General features: G+C 43.4%; 1 protein-coding gene across 1 annotated transcript in view; it reads right to left on the bottom strand.

The window, feature by feature from the left end:
* The window catches only part of OXSR1 (oxidative stress responsive kinase 1), a 91787-nt gene that overhangs the window by 66047 nt on the left and 7942 nt on the right, over positions 1-17798 (bottom strand). The window contains exon 2 of the mRNA XM_075144260.1: positions 5960-6072. Within this exon, the coding sequence (XP_075000361.1) occupies positions 5960-6072 (113 nt within the window). The remainder of the gene's footprint in view (positions 1-5959; positions 6073-17798) is intronic.

The following is a 17798-nucleotide window of genomic DNA, read 5'->3' on the forward strand; positions in this document are numbered from 1 at the left end:
TCATACTGAACTTTACAAAAAAAAAAAAAAAAAAGACTTCAACCAGCACAGTAATTAAGACTTCTGTTGTTGCTGCTTTGAGAAACAATACAGCCAAGCTGTACCCAGCTTAGGTTTAAGTCTTCTGTAAAGCTGCAATCCCATCATGCAAGAAACACATAACACGGCACATCAAATAACCATGCAGAAGTCACACATTATACATCGGACTCTCTGGCACTGACACTTGGGGACTTTTTCCCCTGGAGCAAGTGTAAAGGTCCCTCACAACTGGAAATGGAATTATAATGGCAATATCCGTAAGATGACAGGCATGGATGAAACATCTGTACTACTTCTACAGCAGTCTGCTGCTTTGTTCCCAACAACCTTACAGTGTGGTTAATCCACTTGTAGGAACTACTCTGTCAGATCAAAGCCAGTTCAATATCCTGTCCAAGTCTTCAAAAGAAGGTGTAAAACCCTGTAACAAGCAGTTACACAATTATCTGCCCAGAGGGAAGATTTCTGACTAAGCCTGGGCAGTTAACAGTTGGCTTATGCTTTAAACCAGGGGAGTTCCTCATCCTTTTTTTAAATCCTATCTAATTTAACCTTCTCAACTATAGGTTGATTTATTTAATCTCACGCAATGTTTGATCTCTGTATTATTGGCAGCAAGCTCCCCAGGTTAATTCCATGAAATTCAAAAGGACATTTCTTTTTCTTGCAGTTAAATTTGTTCACTCAGCTTCCTTACTTGCCCTCTGACCACAGCAGCGGAAGAGTAGTACCTTCACTTCACTCCTCTTATGTGTAGACCTGTCAGGCCCAGTCCTATCAGTCTCTGGACTAGGAAGAGTTTGGAGTCTCTTCCTAGGAGCAGCAACGCCACATCTCCCATGCTCCTTCCTGAATCTGTCTCCTGTTGAATCACCCTAGGAACTTGTCGTGGTTTAGCCCCAGCTGGCAGCTAAACACCACAGAGCCACTCGCTCACTCCCCCCCACCAGTGGATGGGGGAGCGAATCGGAGGGGAAAAAAGTAAAATTCATGGATTGAGATAAAGACAGTTTAATAGAACAGAAGAGGAAGGGAAAATAATAATAATAATAATAATAATAATGATAAAATATACAAAATAAGTGATGCACAATACAATTGCTCACCACACGCCAACCGATGCCCAGCCAGTTCCCGAGAAGCGGTCACTGCTCCCCAGCCAGCTCTCCCTGGATTATATACTGAGCATCATATGGTATGGAATACCCCGTTGGCCAGTTTGGGTTCGCTGTGCTCTCTCCCAGCTTCTTGTGCACCTGGCAGAGCATGGGAAGCTGAAAAGTCCTTGACTACTGTAAACACTACTTAGCAACAACTAAAACATGTGTTATCAACATTCTTATACTAAATCAAAAACATAACACTATACCAACTACTAGGAAGAAAATTAACTCTATCCCAGCCGAAATCAGGACAGAACTAAACAGGCAGCAGTTCCCCCAGCTGGGAAAGCCCAATGTGAAATACCCCATAGCTTATGTTCCCCTCGCTGCCATTCAACTTTCCTACTAACTGCTAAGCTGACAACTCACATCATCTGCTACTCAAAGCATGGAGGAGAAAACCCATCTGGATGAAAGAAAGCTAACTCAGCTTTAATTGCATGAAAATGAAGCAGAGTTTGCTGGACAGAGGGGAGGCCTTTTAGATCAATAATTCTTTAAAACAAGAAAACATTTATACAAGAAAAAAGTTTGAGGCGTGGTTATTTTGAGCAGATGTTATACCACTGTGTTTCAAGGATCAGCAACAGCAGCAACACAACCAGCATCCCACAAAGGAAAGGAGAGGTAAGAGCAAACCACAGCAGTGAACAGTGCCCAGATGTGAAATACACCACACAAACAGACTGTCTTCAAACACACTCCAAATGCTGCATAAGTTTATTAACGATTGTGGGTTGCAAGGCAAGTAAGAAGTGGAACTTCAGTAACAAATCAAAAAGTCCAAGACCAATTGTAGACAACACTGTATTTGACCACCTCTCCTTACACTCCGCTCCCAGTCACACCAGTGAGCAAAAATCGTTATAAGCTATATTGTACTTCCCCAGGAAAGATCTGGGAGCATTCAAAAATGTACAGGGAAAAAGATAAAAATCAAGCACTGAAATAAATTCCTGACTAACATCACCTAATTCAGTAGCTGGGCTAGAAAGAGACACATCTCTGCACTGCATTACTCCTGCCTGTCTACATTCCTCACAGTAATTAGCACTTCTGCTGAAAAGCTGAATGCCCTCGACTGGATTTGCTCACGATGCAACAAAATTGGTCCTTCCTACATTTCCGTACACTGTAGCAGCAATAAATTAATCCATTGCATTAACCTAGAATGTCATGCAGTGCTGGCAAAGCGTGCAGGTTATCCCTGATCACCCACACAGCTCAAGTGTATGTTGAGATACAAAGATCAAGATCAATACCTTTAATAAGCCAAGTCATACCACTTAATCACCCTAAGCATGGCATCTCCACAAGCTAGCAGGTGGTCCCAGATTCCTTGGCCTCTGGGCACCTGCTGCTATAGAAACTTAAAGGAAGCTCAAGGCTACTCATCCATTCAGCTAGTGATAGAGCCACTTACTGTGCTTTCCTAACCCCACTCCAAACTGACCTTCCCCTTCTCCTCCATCCCAAGAAATAGAAGCGCCAGCCACTAAGTGGCATGGACGTTGAAAGAGTCGTAGAAGAAACAAGTCATCCTTATCGATGGCAGAACTGTTTGCCACGCTCCCTACCCTCTCCCAAGCAACATGACATTGTTTTATCCTCTTTGCTAGGCAGATTCTGAGAATAAATAAGCTTGCTTCAATAGAGAAGTCTATGGGTCTGAAGCACTGTAGAAAAAAAAAATTAAAAAAGAATTTAAGCACGATTTTCCCTTTTGTATCTTGATGACTGGGCAGTGCTGTAACACAAGAGCACTGTCCTGACCCCAGGTGGTACATCAAAGTTTACCGTAAGCTGACTATTGTGCTCAGATACCTTCCGCCCAATAGAAGGATAATGGATCTAATAAAAGCCCAAGTTCGTGTTTACAACTGCATTGGGGGAGAGGAGAAAGCAAGGAGGGGGCATAACATACCCCAGCATGAACTCATCATATTTCTCTTTGCACTTGCTTCTTAAAACCACCGTAATCCCCAAGGACTTACATTTCTGTTTTTTGGAAGAAAAAAAAAAAAAAACAAACAAACCAATCCTGCAATAACAAGTAGTTGCTCAAAAAAGGTAATTAAAAGTGATCAGGGAAACTGCCATGAAGGGAGACTAGAAGACTGAAAAGCTTGAGAATATTTACTTTGGGGAAGAAGCAAATACAGAGACAAGATAAAAAGTAGGGAAGGTAAGAGCACAGAGCAGGGAAATCAGGAATTCCATCCTTTCAGCTCTTGCACTGGGAAATGACATCCAATAAACTGACAAATTCAGAACAAACCCAGGGAAAACACTTTTTCACACAATGTGTCTACTTGGTGACCACTGGCCCAGGAAGCTGCTACAGCTCAGAACCATCCCCTTCTCCCCTCCATCTCTGCATGATTTTAAATTCAAGAATATTTATAGTTGCATTTTTAAAGAGCTTTCAAAAATGAAGAGATCAGCTTAAATCTGGATAAGCAAAGCTTAACCGTTACAGGTCCAGACAAGAACTTGTTTGGGGAGAGATTATCCCAAAATTGCCCAGAGGTTGATTCTTGCACTGTCCTCTAAAATATCAGACACTAATCACTTACCCGTGCTCCTTAAATCACGTACAAGTTTTCTAGAGGGGCTACAGACTTCGGGAGCACGACTAAAAAGACACAGTATAGAGGCTTATTTCACAGCCCAGGCTAATAATCTGCCTTCTGGGGTACACAGAGAAGGAGAACTACTCACAGACTACCACGTCTGAATATGAAAAGGAAGACCTTAAATCAGTCGAGGAATTAACTGGTTTGGGCTGGAGAACAGTTCATCGTCAGGTTCCCTCTACATTTTTGCATAATCTCCTGGCCTAATGTCTCACTATTAAAGCAGTTGTTTTTATAGGCCATGTCCAAGTTTGTCAGTTGGAGCTATTTAATGCCTGTGTTGCTGTCTATAAAATGCTACAAGGCAAGTCATGAAAAGTCTGTTTACTGACAGCAGGTATGGGAAGACCTCAAATTCCTGTCTTCATCCCGGACATTCATGTAGCAAATACTGTTCATTATGTCAAGACCTAACGTTTGCTTTCCCAACAGACCTATACCCAAGCCTACAGAAGGACTCACACTAGATCTGGTCACAAAATTGGAAGCTTATGAGACCTGACAACAGCAATTCACTGCAGTACCCGTAACAAGAAAAATCATTGTGAGGAACGGGTCAGCCAGAGATTTAAAATATGCAATTAGACATACTTATCTAAAATTACATGCCAAGTCTCCACAGCATATCTTTCAGAACCTAACCCTTTTAGCTGGAATTGGCAATTACTCAAAGACTAACAATCTCAATTACTACATCGTGACGATACAGTTAGGAATACAACTGAGGCAGAGTAGTATGGACAAGCCACATAAATGGCTTGAAAAGAGTATCAAGGGTTGATATCAGGACAAAAAGACTGACTGTGAAAAAGGAAGAGATCTCGAACTCCTACACTAGCATGAGCCAAGAGGATTTGAATGCAGGTCATCTTAAGAGTCCTAAACGCAACCTTTCACAGGTGCACTAAAATGTGACCGCTTGGATGGAGCCTTTCCTCTTTACAAGAGCAGATTTGCAGATACCTATAATGATAAAAATAGCATTAGTCACTAGATGGAAACTGGAACCATGGTTCAAGTGACTTGCTGAAAATCATACAAGTGTAGACCTAGCCAGGACTCCTGAATTCTGTCTCTGTTCTACTTTCTAATGGCAATCACAAAACAAGTGCCTGAGGTAACGCTACAGAAGCTGTCAAGATGCATGTGGACAGACAGACAGGTAGGATTAAAAAAATCCTAGAGAGTTGCTTTAAAAGGAAAGGTGGTACAAGGCCTCATCTCCCCGCCTTTCCTCAGCCCCTGCCAGCCAATATTTACTATGGAAAGCTTTACCCAAGAGAGCCTTCTCACCTTTAGTGAAGACACCTCAATGTTCACAGGAATGCCTATTTCTGCCTGCCTTAAATCCAGGGACCTTCCACATGTGAGGTGAACGTGACAGCTGCTGCACTATAGAAGCACCAGCTCACACACACAGGAAAGGAGAAGACGAAGCCCATCAACATACAAGCCAGATAAGAAAAAGGAAATTTTAGTTACCACGGCTACCTGCCAGAAGCTGTTTTCCATTGAGAAAATCCTGAGAAAAGAGGCACGCAGAAGAAGAAAATTACAGAGCTACAGCTCCAAAGGACTCCTGTCCTGAACTCAGAATTAGTGGGGGTTTCCATATGGCAGCCTGCAATATGTCAGAGTGATCCCTCAGCTGGCATCAGTACCAGAAAGGGATTAGGAACAAGAGCCAATTCATTCAGTTTTTCTCTTTACAGGTGAAGGGAAAAAAAAAAAAAATGTAAAGAACTGCAGGAAAGGAAAAGAAAGCAGAACCATTCCCTTAAATTTTAAAGATTCTGGAAGCAAGTAGGACCGCCCCCCCCCCCGCAGAGCTCTTGTGGGTACAGCTGAGCTTCACACTTGCACATTAACTCTGTTCAAAACAAAGGGATTATACAAAGTGCTTAGCTCAAAACAAATAGTCTGAAGTTCTCCAACAGTTGATCTTTTTAACATTTTAAGTACTGTGTCCCACAAGCAGGACAACTGAACTGCCTCTAGTGAAATCAGTCAAGTCCCCTCACCCTCACACCACCTCAAGAAAGGTTGTTTAAGGCACTTAGCAAACACAGAGAGTATGCTAACTGAAATACAACTCCCCAGACAATTTTGATCGCATACCAGAAGTTCATCCATGCTCGTCTGACACTTCTCAAGATTGATCCGTTTAATTGCCACCTTCTCCTTCTTTGGAGCGCAGAAGGCTGCCTGCACCACCGCAGTCGCTCCACTCCCTGTGAGTGAAAAAGATAGATGGTTAGCAACATCTTATGGGACTTCAGCAGAATGGAAGGGAGGTCAGACAACAAAATTACGAGTGCCAGTTAGTAAAGACAGAAGAGCCAGGTGAAAACCCAGTGAAGGCAACCCCACAGGCACTCCCCACTCCACGTCTGTGCAACTCAGCGGGCCAGCTCAAATGCAACATCGAAGTACTGGGCCAACCGAACAAAAACAAGTGGATCTTTATGATCCCCTGCAGGATTCTGTAGACAAAAAAAAAAACAAACACAAACCACCCAGACTCCAGCTTACTTATAACAGAGGAATGATTCTTCTCATGTGCTTTTAAAAGAAAGGCCACTGAGGTCACAAGACTTCTAACCTGATGTGCTCACCCAAAGTGTCGAAACAAGCCACACTCTTTGCTACCAACACTAATGAGATTTTTCAAATATTGTAATGTACTAATTGCTGTTCTCGTCTCTCCTCATTTCATGCAAAGACACGAGGTAGGCTTCATTCAAGCCTGTTCAGCTCCAGTTCTCACGTAGTAGCACACCGCTTCGGTGACCGGGTTGAAAACCACAGCCAGAGAACGTTTAACAGGGAAAAAAAAAAAATCGCATTTTAATCTACAGTTGTTCAAACTGCTAGAAGCAGGGATAAGAGTTCTGGATTTCAACTGCTCAGCAATATCACATCCTTCGATATCAAAAGGAGTTTGCAACAGTGAGACTTAAAATCTAGTTGATGTTAAGCCCGTATTTGTTGGCCTCCAGAAATAGTTACAACATTCACGTCTCATCAATAGGACACCTTATTGCTTTACTTTCTACCTTCATCTTGGTTCGCCGCATTTACGTGCTTCACTGGAAAGGAATAAATTCAAATTAATAAAAAAGGGGGTAGAATAGGTGGAAAAGAGCTCAAGAGCTTCCTATTGCCAATACCTAAAAAGATGCTATTAAAAATAAACCCACAGCTATTTTGTTCGTTATCCCAGGCATAACTCTTGAGCCCATTTGGGTTGATGAGGGAGATTAGAACAGCTATTCTGCATTTTGGAATAACACACCTATTTTACCAGAGTCTCCTACTCTTAATGCTATAAAAACTACTTCCAGATTCTGCAATACAGGTCAAGCACGTTTTTGCAAACTTTTTTTTTTCTAGTACATTCAGATAAACTGGGGGCAAAAGCTTTCAATCTCGTCTTCAAACAAAGGCTACAGAAGCTCCCTACAACCACCATCAATAGTCTTCTCACAGCAAGTTGCGCCAAGTCACAATCAAACTCGAAAAGTGCCAGGTGGCGGAAAGAGCTTGAAATCCAGCCCTGAAAGATACAGGAAAAACTGCTCCATCCAAAGTCACACTGAAATAAATTACAAAGCCCTGAACTGTGGGACTCTGCTCCTCTAATCTTCAACCAGTACCTGCTACATTGGAGCTACAGGAGTTTCACTTCACTTTATATGGCATTGCAAGTGTACCCTGGACAACAGAATCAGCTTGACAGTTGATTCCCTGCACTTAAGAGTTTACATTTTAATGTCAGAAGGCAGCAATGTGCAGAACACAAAACAGCAAGGTTGCTAAAGCTGCACTCTTTCACAAAGCAAATGGGTTTTTAAGAAGTTCAAGACTGAGGCCATTTATTACTTGCACGCATATTATTTTTCAGAGACTATTCATAGCACAGGGCAAAACAAAGCTACCAGGAGCAGCTTAGGTGGAAGAAAGGGATAGCAATAGGGGCAAGAATATTTACAAGGGACTTTGAAAACAAAGTTTGAGTGCCATAAGCAGGGTCTTGGGCAAAGGATGGAGATGATGGAAGAGTCTAGCCAGACATTTAACTTAAGGCACTCAGAAAAAAGAAGGGGAGGAGGTTTTGACAGCCGAGTTTGGCTAGACTGCCAGGAGTAGGGCTAAAATATACAATGTTAAGCAAGGGACAAACATCCCAAAAGCAAACCTCCACATACACTCCCTGTGGTCTCTTTGCCCAGCAGGTAGCAGGTGCAGGACTCCAACACAAAAGCAGATGCCCCAGCACAGACGTATTCCCACCCACCACGAATCCTGGGTTGAACTGATCTCCTCCTCTCCACCCAGTACCTGCTTCTCTAAACTTTCCTGCTGCTTCTTTGAGGGAAAAAAAGTGAAAATACACAAAGTGATTCAAGATAAAGACAGCAGAGTATACAGAACTGGTGAAAAAAGGCAGGAGAAGTGAGTTTGCGTTTCCTAGCACTGCTGGTCTCCCTACAGCAATAGCCTTTTGAAAGTCAGAACAAAAACCAAACACTTGTGCCTCTATCACTCCTTTGGAAAGAGTTAGATCCCAGAAGAAACGTTGCTGCTGACACGTTCAAAGCACCAATATTATGCTTTCTTTCTTTGGATGTCTTGATGTGTAGTAATAGACGGAGGCTGAAAACACAAGCCAGATGCTGTAAGAATATACAACTGTGCACCTCAAAGACTGTCTTGTCACACAACCCTTTTCACCCTTCAGTTAGTTTTTCAGTGCATATTTTCATCTCTAAAGCTACCTGCACAGTCCTCATCAACACAAGCGTGTCTGTGCTCAAAGACTCCTTCTGGGTATCCCAGACACTCAATAGCTTCAGCATACACCTGCTTCACCCCACAACATGACGTACTGGGATTTCTGTGCCAGGTAAACCCAGTTAAGCGTTAAGCGTGACTGGCAGAGATGCTTCTTAGAATCCAGACGCTATACCACTACTGTAGACCAAATCTTTCACAAGATGACAGTGAAGTCCAGGGTTTTATAGAAGTGACTACACAAAGAATGGCTTTGTGTTTTGTTTTGGTTTTTTTTTTTTTTTTTAAGATGTTGCTACCAGAAACAATAGATGCAGACTAATTAAAAGCAGGACCATGCATGCTACAGCTCCTTCCCAGTCCTCGAGCCTGCCTGATCAATGCTCGCTCGGACTTCAGGCAAGAACTGCGTCTCACTAAGTGTTTGGACAATGCCCCCGCCTACAGGGACACGATTTGTTATGGGTGTATGGCATTATTTGAACAGTAATGAAATCCCAAACTAAATCCTTCTGGGCACATGGCAGGGAATCATCCGAACTCGAGACTCCTCCCATTTAATTCCCTGCTGCTCCTACTTCTCTGGCAGCTCTCTTCAGTTCGATCACCACCTGCTCTCCCCGCTCTCCCCACTCCCCCCTCTCCCACTAATTCGTCATTTCTTTCAGCTCCTCTGTAGCACTTAATTATAGAGAAACAATGAAATCTCAAAAGCGTATCAAGCAAGGATTAAGCCAAGCTGCAGCACGATGTGCCACAAGCAAGCTGCTCTTTGGTAGCAGCAGCAGCGTGCCATGCTTCTGGGACTGAACAAAGACGGGTTTCCATGCTTCTTTGAAGAGTACAGAAAACATAGCAACACAGCCACTTCAGGCTTTGCAGCCATACAATTTGTTTATGAAATTCCAGGGTGGCAAGAGAAGGAAAGGAGAGAAACTGCAGCAAGGATGCTAAACACATTGCTAAGTGAAAACAAGCATAGATAGAGATGACAACACCAACGGAGAGAAAAAGAAAAAGCCTGGCAAGGAAGTTTTTTAAAGTTTAGGAGTGGGTAACAAATATATGGGGAAAGGTAGGGAGAGAAGTGATTTCCCGGGCTGCTATGAACCATCTTCAATGAGAAAAAAAACCCACAAGGGCAGTTTGTGCTAGGGTGGCACAACTTAGGCAAACCGACTCTCCCAGCACAGATCTGCTGCGATCAGAGCCAACTGCAGTCCTGCGCTGCTCAGCTGCAACGACGTGGGCAGCACTGGGTTAATGTTCCTGTGCTCAGTTCATGCTTGCTCCCTACCTCAAGATGCTCTGATCAAGGTCAGTGCTGAGGCTCTTCCCTCTGTGCCTCCCTCAAGATCAGCTTTCGGAGAAAATTTGCTCCCTAGTTAATCTCTTCCAGCATAACAGCTTAGCAAAACAATGAAAACTGGGCACAGCCAAATGCTTGCTGCTTTATTCCTGAAAAGCAGAAGATCATTTTGTTGAGGGCTGGGGGGGAGGAAAGAGACCCCGAGTGGATATTAGGATCTGTTTAATACCCTCTGCTTTCGCCTCTATGGCTCTCAGATACAGTTCCAGCCCTTCGGATAGCAGCTGCAAAATTCCTGCATAAGAGGGTCATGACCTGCTTTAGGAAACACTGCCTAAGGAGGAAAACATACCCTTTCTAACCCTTGCTTCTTTCATGTTTTTATGATTAAATGGTTCTTTCTGAAATAAAACTAACCTCTGAAAGGATGAAAAAAACCCAAACCAAAAACTCCCCAAGCACTCAGTTACTGAAGCCTGATTTCCCAGGGTATCTCCTCTGGTCCTCCGGATCCGTGCTCCTTCAGAACTCCAGCCTGAACTTCTTAAGTTGAGACAAACTCCCCACAGAAATTCACTGCCAGCCTTCAAGGGAGGCCGGACACCATCTCTTCTGCAGTCACTTGCTGTCACATAACTTATATGAAGCTTACTTTTAAAAAAAATACAAACAAAAAAACCCATCAACCTCTGAGATCTCTGTTAAAGTTGATGGAAACCAATGATTTCAAGGCTATTTGGAGGAATGGAAAGACAGGGGACTGACCTGAGGACATAGCATGTTCATATACACTTTGTTTCCAAAGATAACTGAATCTTTGCAGCCACATAAGGACATTGCAGCTCTCCCAGTAAGATTGGGATGAATTGCACTGATGCCTCCTCCCAGGCGAATGCAACTGAAGCCAGAGGTCCTTTTGGCAGAGATATCTGCTTAAGCAATGGGAACAGTCATGCCAAATGGTCACAAGACAGACATCAAATCCTGGCTCTAGAACAGTATTCCCCCACCATGTGCAATGGCAATTTAAGGTAGCTACACAGAAAGAGGGCTCACAAAACAGTGTTGCCCAAGCTTTAAATCCATCCCACTACTGGAAACTGAGTTTCAGGTACCCTGGGAGATGTGAAAACTTCCCTTCAAGGTAACTCAGCTGCTCACACAGCTGTTGCAATCGACAGGGGACATCCTCCATAACAGTCTTGGAGCATCAGTCTTTATCTTAATGTGGTATCAAATCCCCTCCGTAGAGGAAATACGCTCTTCCAGGGTCAAATGAACATTACAAGCAATTTAGGTTGTAAGGAACCTCTGGAGGCCTCTAGTCCTCTCTCCTGCATCTACTGAAAGCAGGGCCAAATCCCAAGTTAGATCAGGTTCCTCAGCATCAAATTCAGCCTAATTTTGAGTATCTTTAACAGTAGATACTTCTACAACCTTTTTAGCTCTTCCTGTGTTTGACCACCTGCATGGTAAAGCTTTTCTTCACCTCACTATCTAACCAGATTTCCCAACATTGCTCACAACTATGGCCTTTCACCATGCACCTCTGTAGAGTCCAGCTTCATTTCTATAACTTCCCACTAGATAGCTGGGACAGCAACAACATCCCCCCTTAGCTCACTCTTCTAGGACTGAAGAAACCCAGCTCTCCCAGCCTGCCCCTCTAAGTCATGTTCTCAAGTCTCCTTCAGCATTAGACCATGCTCAGTTGAACACCTCTGCACAACCCTGCCCTCTCCTTTCACCATACCCCAGCACACACACGCGCTCTCTATTTTTAAGCGAGATCTGGAATCCATCCTCCGCTATCTGGAGCGCAGTGCCAGAAAGCCGCTCGTGACGCAGGCTCTGTTTATAATTGTGCTCCCGGGTTTTCCTCTTATGAACAATGCACACAAAACACTTCCCTGCGAGGCTGCTCTGGACCAAGCAATGGCTTTCAGGCTCCAGGTATTCAGTTTCAGGTAAAAAAAAGATAAAAATTCAGAACCATGTCCTGTGGGCTCTGGCATGATCTCTCAAAGGGTTTGTCTTACACCCTGCTGGTTACACCAACCAAAGAAAGTACCCTGTTGTGAGTAGCTGCAGAAGCAGCAAGAAAAGTAGAGAGTTTGCTTCACTCCACATCTTTTTATGGGATTACACTTCCATAACAACAAGCAGAAGATCCAGCCGTGGAATCACACACACACACATCCCCCAAGGTCTCTTGGTCAAGGATGTGACATTAACGGTCCTCACTCTAGATCACACAGACAGGACACCTAAAGCCCAGGAGACCCTTAAGGCTTTATAACACGGACTCTGTATTCATGCCTGCCACTGCAGGCACAGGGACAGCAACCTCCATCTCCAGATGCTTCAACTCTTTGACAGCCTCATGCTAAAGAGCTGTGGGAGCCCTACTCTGTGGTTACTCATTCCAAGGACAATACAGTAATAAAACAAGAAGCTACAAGACTGGGAACAGAATTTCTTAAGAGTTCTTACAGAGCACAGGGCAGATACAGATCTAATTAAACCAGAAATTAAACACCAGATTGCAAACTCAGACTGATCTTGCATTGTTTGGTCCGTTTGCTATGAAGGCAAAGTTATGCCTCTATTTTCTCCACCTCATTTGAGGTTTCTGGTGAGAAGAGAGTCCTCCTGCAAAGAATGAACCTTTTCTAAAAACAAGCTAGCAAAAAAGCCCACTCTTAAATTTGTAGCCAGCTCAGTACAGGGTGGGAATACTCCTTTCCCCAAGCAGGACTTGGTAAGAAGAGTCCACTGGATGTCAAAAGTCTTCCTGGCACAAGCCTCACGATTCAGGAAGAGTGAAGTAATGCAATGTTAATGGTCCTTGAATACAGTCACAGTTCTTCAAGCCATCTCCCCACTATGTGTCAAATCCCTACTACAAAATGGAAGATGCAATCCACACTGACAGTTACAAAAAGGATTAATAAAACGAAAGGGAATTCGGAATGGGACTCAGACATATTCCTAGTACTGCCAAAGAGAGAATGAAAAAATCTGCTCACCCACAGTGAGGAGAAAGCTTTCACAGGGGTCATCTACTCAGCCCAGTACTGCAGGAAGAGCGTTGCAAATGTTAACGATACTAGAAGTCACAGCCCTGAATCAGCAGGAAGATCACTTGGGTGCTTCTAGCACTGCTCAGAGCGAACCCAAACAGCAAGCTGACTCTGAATGCTGCTGTTGGAAACACTGTGAGCAACAGCAAAACCAGTAAGGGAGAATTCAGTAGGTTTTGTACTGTGCCTGGTTGGAAAACCTGTGGGAAACTAAAGCAGCAGCAGAGCAATCCATGGCCAAGACAACAAAAAAGCTATAAAATCACAAGAGTGAGCCCTCCCACAGTATCACAGGGAGTGCAGACATACACCTACCTCCAGGAAGCTCCCAGAGCTGCACCAACACAGCCACGCTCACTCCAAGACGCCTTTCCACCACTCGTTCCTGATACGGATTTACTATCAATAATATTTCCCATGGAGAGTAGAATGAGGGCTTTACATTTATTTCTCCGCAAGCTGAAGGATGACACATCCACAGTGCAAGATGGCAATACACTATCAAAACGCTGGTAGAGGTAGTAAGAGAACAGGTTTAACCTGGTGCACGCTCTCAACTCCAGTCGTGCACTATTTGATCTACAGCAGAGGCAGAAAGATATTGAGTAGAGAAGAGGGAAAGAAATACTTGCTAATACCGTGTAGGGAAGAAATAAATCATCTATTATAACAAAGAGGCGTAAGCAAAGCCAGAAAGCGAAAGCAGATTTAACAGTTGTGAGGAAGCCAATTTTAAAGCCTATATAGGGGTGTGGAGGAAAACCAGCAATCCCCACTGACTATATATCACAGCATAAGTACACACTACGTGAAGACACCTGCACTACGCGTGTGCAGCAGTCCTACAGGCAGGCGTAATAACTGAACTCTCACATTTACAAGACAGTAGCTAACCTCATATTTCTAAGGAAAAGGCTTTAAAAAGAATAGCTCAACCCCGTTTTAAATAAATTATTTTAAAACTTTGCATTTCCATGTGGTCAATGTCAAAATGTCACCCCGCCTTCAATATGGCATAACTCACATCATTGAATGCAGCACGTTCATTCCTCTTTCAGGCTCACCTTTAGCACAGCCAAATGCTGCGAACATTTAGCTGGGTTCAAGCCGAAGGTGACTGCACGTACATTAAGACACAGGGCATGTCCTGGACAACACATTGAGAAAGGGTAATAATTGGGAGGTAATATGTCCAGGCACAGAATTAAGACTTAAATACAAATTACTTCTATTTCACACCAGCACATCTGATGACTACAGTCTAGACCTTTTAATGAAAGAATTGGAAGGAGGAATGGAAAAACCATAGTTACTACTTGTGAAATCCTATGTTTGTTTCATTTAAATTGCAGGTGTATCTCTTTGTAATGACCTCTGGTCATTTACTCCAGTATAGCCAGAGCTCAGTTTGCAATTCTGTATGAGTTACGAGGCCATTTATTTCAAACGGTACTCACACACGAGGGATTTATGTTGTTAAGACTCAATTACATGTTTTCCCCAAAGCCGGAGAATCTTTGCTCAATCATTTCGTATCAGTACCTGCAGTGTCCAACAGACAACTAATATTCCAGCATTAATTCAGCATGTTCAAAGAACTTCAGAAAATAAGAAGCAGATTTCTGAAACTCAGCTATCGAATTAGAAATACAGCCAAAATATTTGAACTGCACGTGAACTTGCTGACAGTGAATTATTTACCATCTTGATGAAAGCTCCCGCTGTTGACAATACCACTGCATTGTGTTCAGAGCTCAGAGGTTTCTGCCCATGTAAGACAATGTCTTTCTCAGGACTCCTAATGCTCCGTGTACAGCGGAGAGTGATGATAAACCAGTAAAGATCATACAGTGCTGCCAGCAGTTGTTTAGACGCGCTTCCCCTCCAGTGGTCCATCAATACAGACATACTCGACACTGCAGACTTATGGCCCAGGTCTTTAACTCAGTTCTCAAACTCAAAAGGAGGAATACAAATCCATATCCAGTCACTTGTAAGAAGTCCCATACCATTTTTGGAGCCATCAGCAACTGATGGGCAATAGCTGCAGCTGGGTACATCACCTCATGGCCCCATCAAACTCCACATTATAAACGAGTCTCTGATTTCTATGCTGTAGAGAGATCTAGCTACTGTAAACTGCACAACTCAATGCCAAGGTTTCTGCAGAAAGGAAGGGGAGTCTTATGGAAATTTTCACCCCACCCCACACCGCATTGTTCTCTCAAAACTCTTTCGATATCTCTTAGGCCCTGAACACAGAAAAACATCATCTGTTTTCCCACCTTCGGCAAGCATTCAGGTTGGGAATCCTTACAGACTAAGCACAGAAGTGACACCTTTGGAAAAAAAAGGGTCAGCCTGCCAATATAGCACAGGCCAGGACTGGAACGGAGGGTGAGGAATAGGGTTGGCCATGCAAAGCATGTCAGCAAGATATTTGACAAAATTGTCACCGGGTCACTTTGTTGTTTGATTTCACCAATGAACTGCTTCACCTACAGTCACCAGTTTACGGCGCATGCAGCTGAGCCAGGCTTTCAGCTGCCTCCCTACCGCCAAGCAGTGCTGAACACAGCAAAGAGCTGCAGCTCCCAGGTGTTGGACTCTACACTGGAACAAGAGATGCAAGAAACAAAAAAGACAAGAGAAAAAGCCACTGGTCACAGACAGTATCAGTAGAGAGAAGAATTAACAGGGGCAAGTATCAGCTCATGTAATACTCTTCCCAACGTTTTCACTGCAAACACCAAAGCATGGAGGAGAGATACAGACAGAGGGTGCTGCTGTGACTGTATGCCTAACCTCCTGCAGCCCCTAGGATATACCAAATTAGTTCAAACTAGCATACATTCCCATCATACCTTTAAGCATCATACCTTTTCACCTCAAGGAAAGGACAGAAACACTACTGACACAGGGACGGTCTACAGGGAATAGATCAGAACCTCACCAGAAAATACAAACACCCTCCAGTTGCACAAGGTGCCCAGGTGATTTGGGGAACGCCTTTGAGACCGTTTTCCTCATGGCAGTAACTACAGTAAGCTCCAAGGGCCAGTTACGCAAGTCCTGCGTGACCTGCCACATTTACTTAAGATGCTATTAGCATGCCTAAATTAGATTTTCAGTTTGAAACCAATTATATTTATTTGATTTCGTGCCAGCATCTCTGGCTAATTTAAAGGGCACTGCAGCTATGCAGTGTTAATTCTACGCGATGGAAAGCAGGCTCAAACATCTCATTTCCAAACACAGCAATATTACTGGAGAAGGTTTATCCTTCCCTTTTAATCACTGTCAGTTGCCTGTATGGTATATGCAGCAATGTAAATATCATGCTGGCTGTCATCAGGTATTACCAAGGCTCAAAACACAACCCTGGTACAGTAGCCAAGCTAGTGTTCTCCATTATTCTCTCCCAACCTTTATCTCTGAATTCTGTCTCAACTGTAATTGTCAACCATAGAGGATATTTTATTTGGCTGGGATTCTACTAAACAGAACAATCTATCTGCATATAGGGCAGATGTTTGATAGTACAGGGTTATTTTAGGTAAATAAGCTTTTAAGTATCTGATATGTCCTCTCTTGAAGGCTATTATCCTTTCTTTTCAGGGAATAGTTTGATCTAATAAGTCTTTTCTGCGTCTATTAGTGTGTTCAGCACACAAGATTAGCCCACCGGTTAAAAATTACATTCTTTAACCAAGAGTAATGAGAACCATCCTGAGCCTTAGGATCTGGACAAATAACTATGCTCAGGCTGCTAGTCCATCAGCCTCTCAGCTGTTCAAATAAAGATTTGCATCGGTGAGTCGTTCAACAGGAAAAGAGTTGATGCTCAAGATGCTTTTTCCCGTGAAGTACAGTTCGCTGGAAGTCAATACCAAGGTATTTCTTAGCTGTTAATACCAAGTTATTTATTAGACAGCACTTGGCATCCTCAATGACAATTTTTACTTTAGTGAAGGGATGGAACTTAGGGCCTCAGCTTTCAACTTGCTTGGTGCACTACCTCACAAGGTGAGAGACAGAAAGAGGTTCACAAAGAAGTGGCCTAGGAGGTGAAGTTCTTACAGGTGAGGACATATAACATGTCAAGTTTCCAAAGGACTCAATTTCCACTGGCAGATCTTAAGGAATCACGAATCAGAGACGTTTGTAATCAACGCGTTTAAGGTTTGGAGACAACACGAACGCCAAGCTGCAGCTCTCCCATGCCTTCACTAGGAAGTATCCTTGCAGATACAGCCTGAATGTAAAGCGAGCAGTGTAAGAAAAACACTGAGCTATAGACGCTTGCTATAAAAGAGAAGGCATTGTTCCTTCCCACTGTCATAGGGAATCCATTAAGCAGCTGTTTCATACAGCGATGACAGGGTCACACGGAGGTTTGAGTGTTTAATAGAACGTGTGCCTGTAATTCCCCCATGTGCCATTTCAAACACAAGCATTCATTAATTTGGTATAGGGATTATACAATTTGGCATCAGCTACAGCAGGGAACTGGACTCCATGACCCTGGGAGTCCTTTCTAGCTCTGCGTCTCAGCAAAATAAGTGACAGTAGCTTCCCACTTGTGTTCTGAAAATTGGCATAATGAAATCTATCTCAGAGGATTTTGCAGGAAAGGTGTTTACTCCGTGACAAGAAGCATCTTCTTTATGATTTTTTAAGCCATCAAGATAACCTAATATTGCATTGTCTGCCTGAAGCTGGAGATGGCCTGAAATGCCTGACTGCTGTTTCAGCTGCCCCACTTACCTCA

Source organism: Calonectris borealis, chromosome 2 (assembly GCF_964195595.1).
Source record: "Calonectris borealis chromosome 2, bCalBor7.hap1.2, whole genome shotgun sequence".
Taxonomy (NCBI): Eukaryota; Metazoa; Chordata; class Aves; order Procellariiformes; family Procellariidae; genus Calonectris; species Calonectris borealis.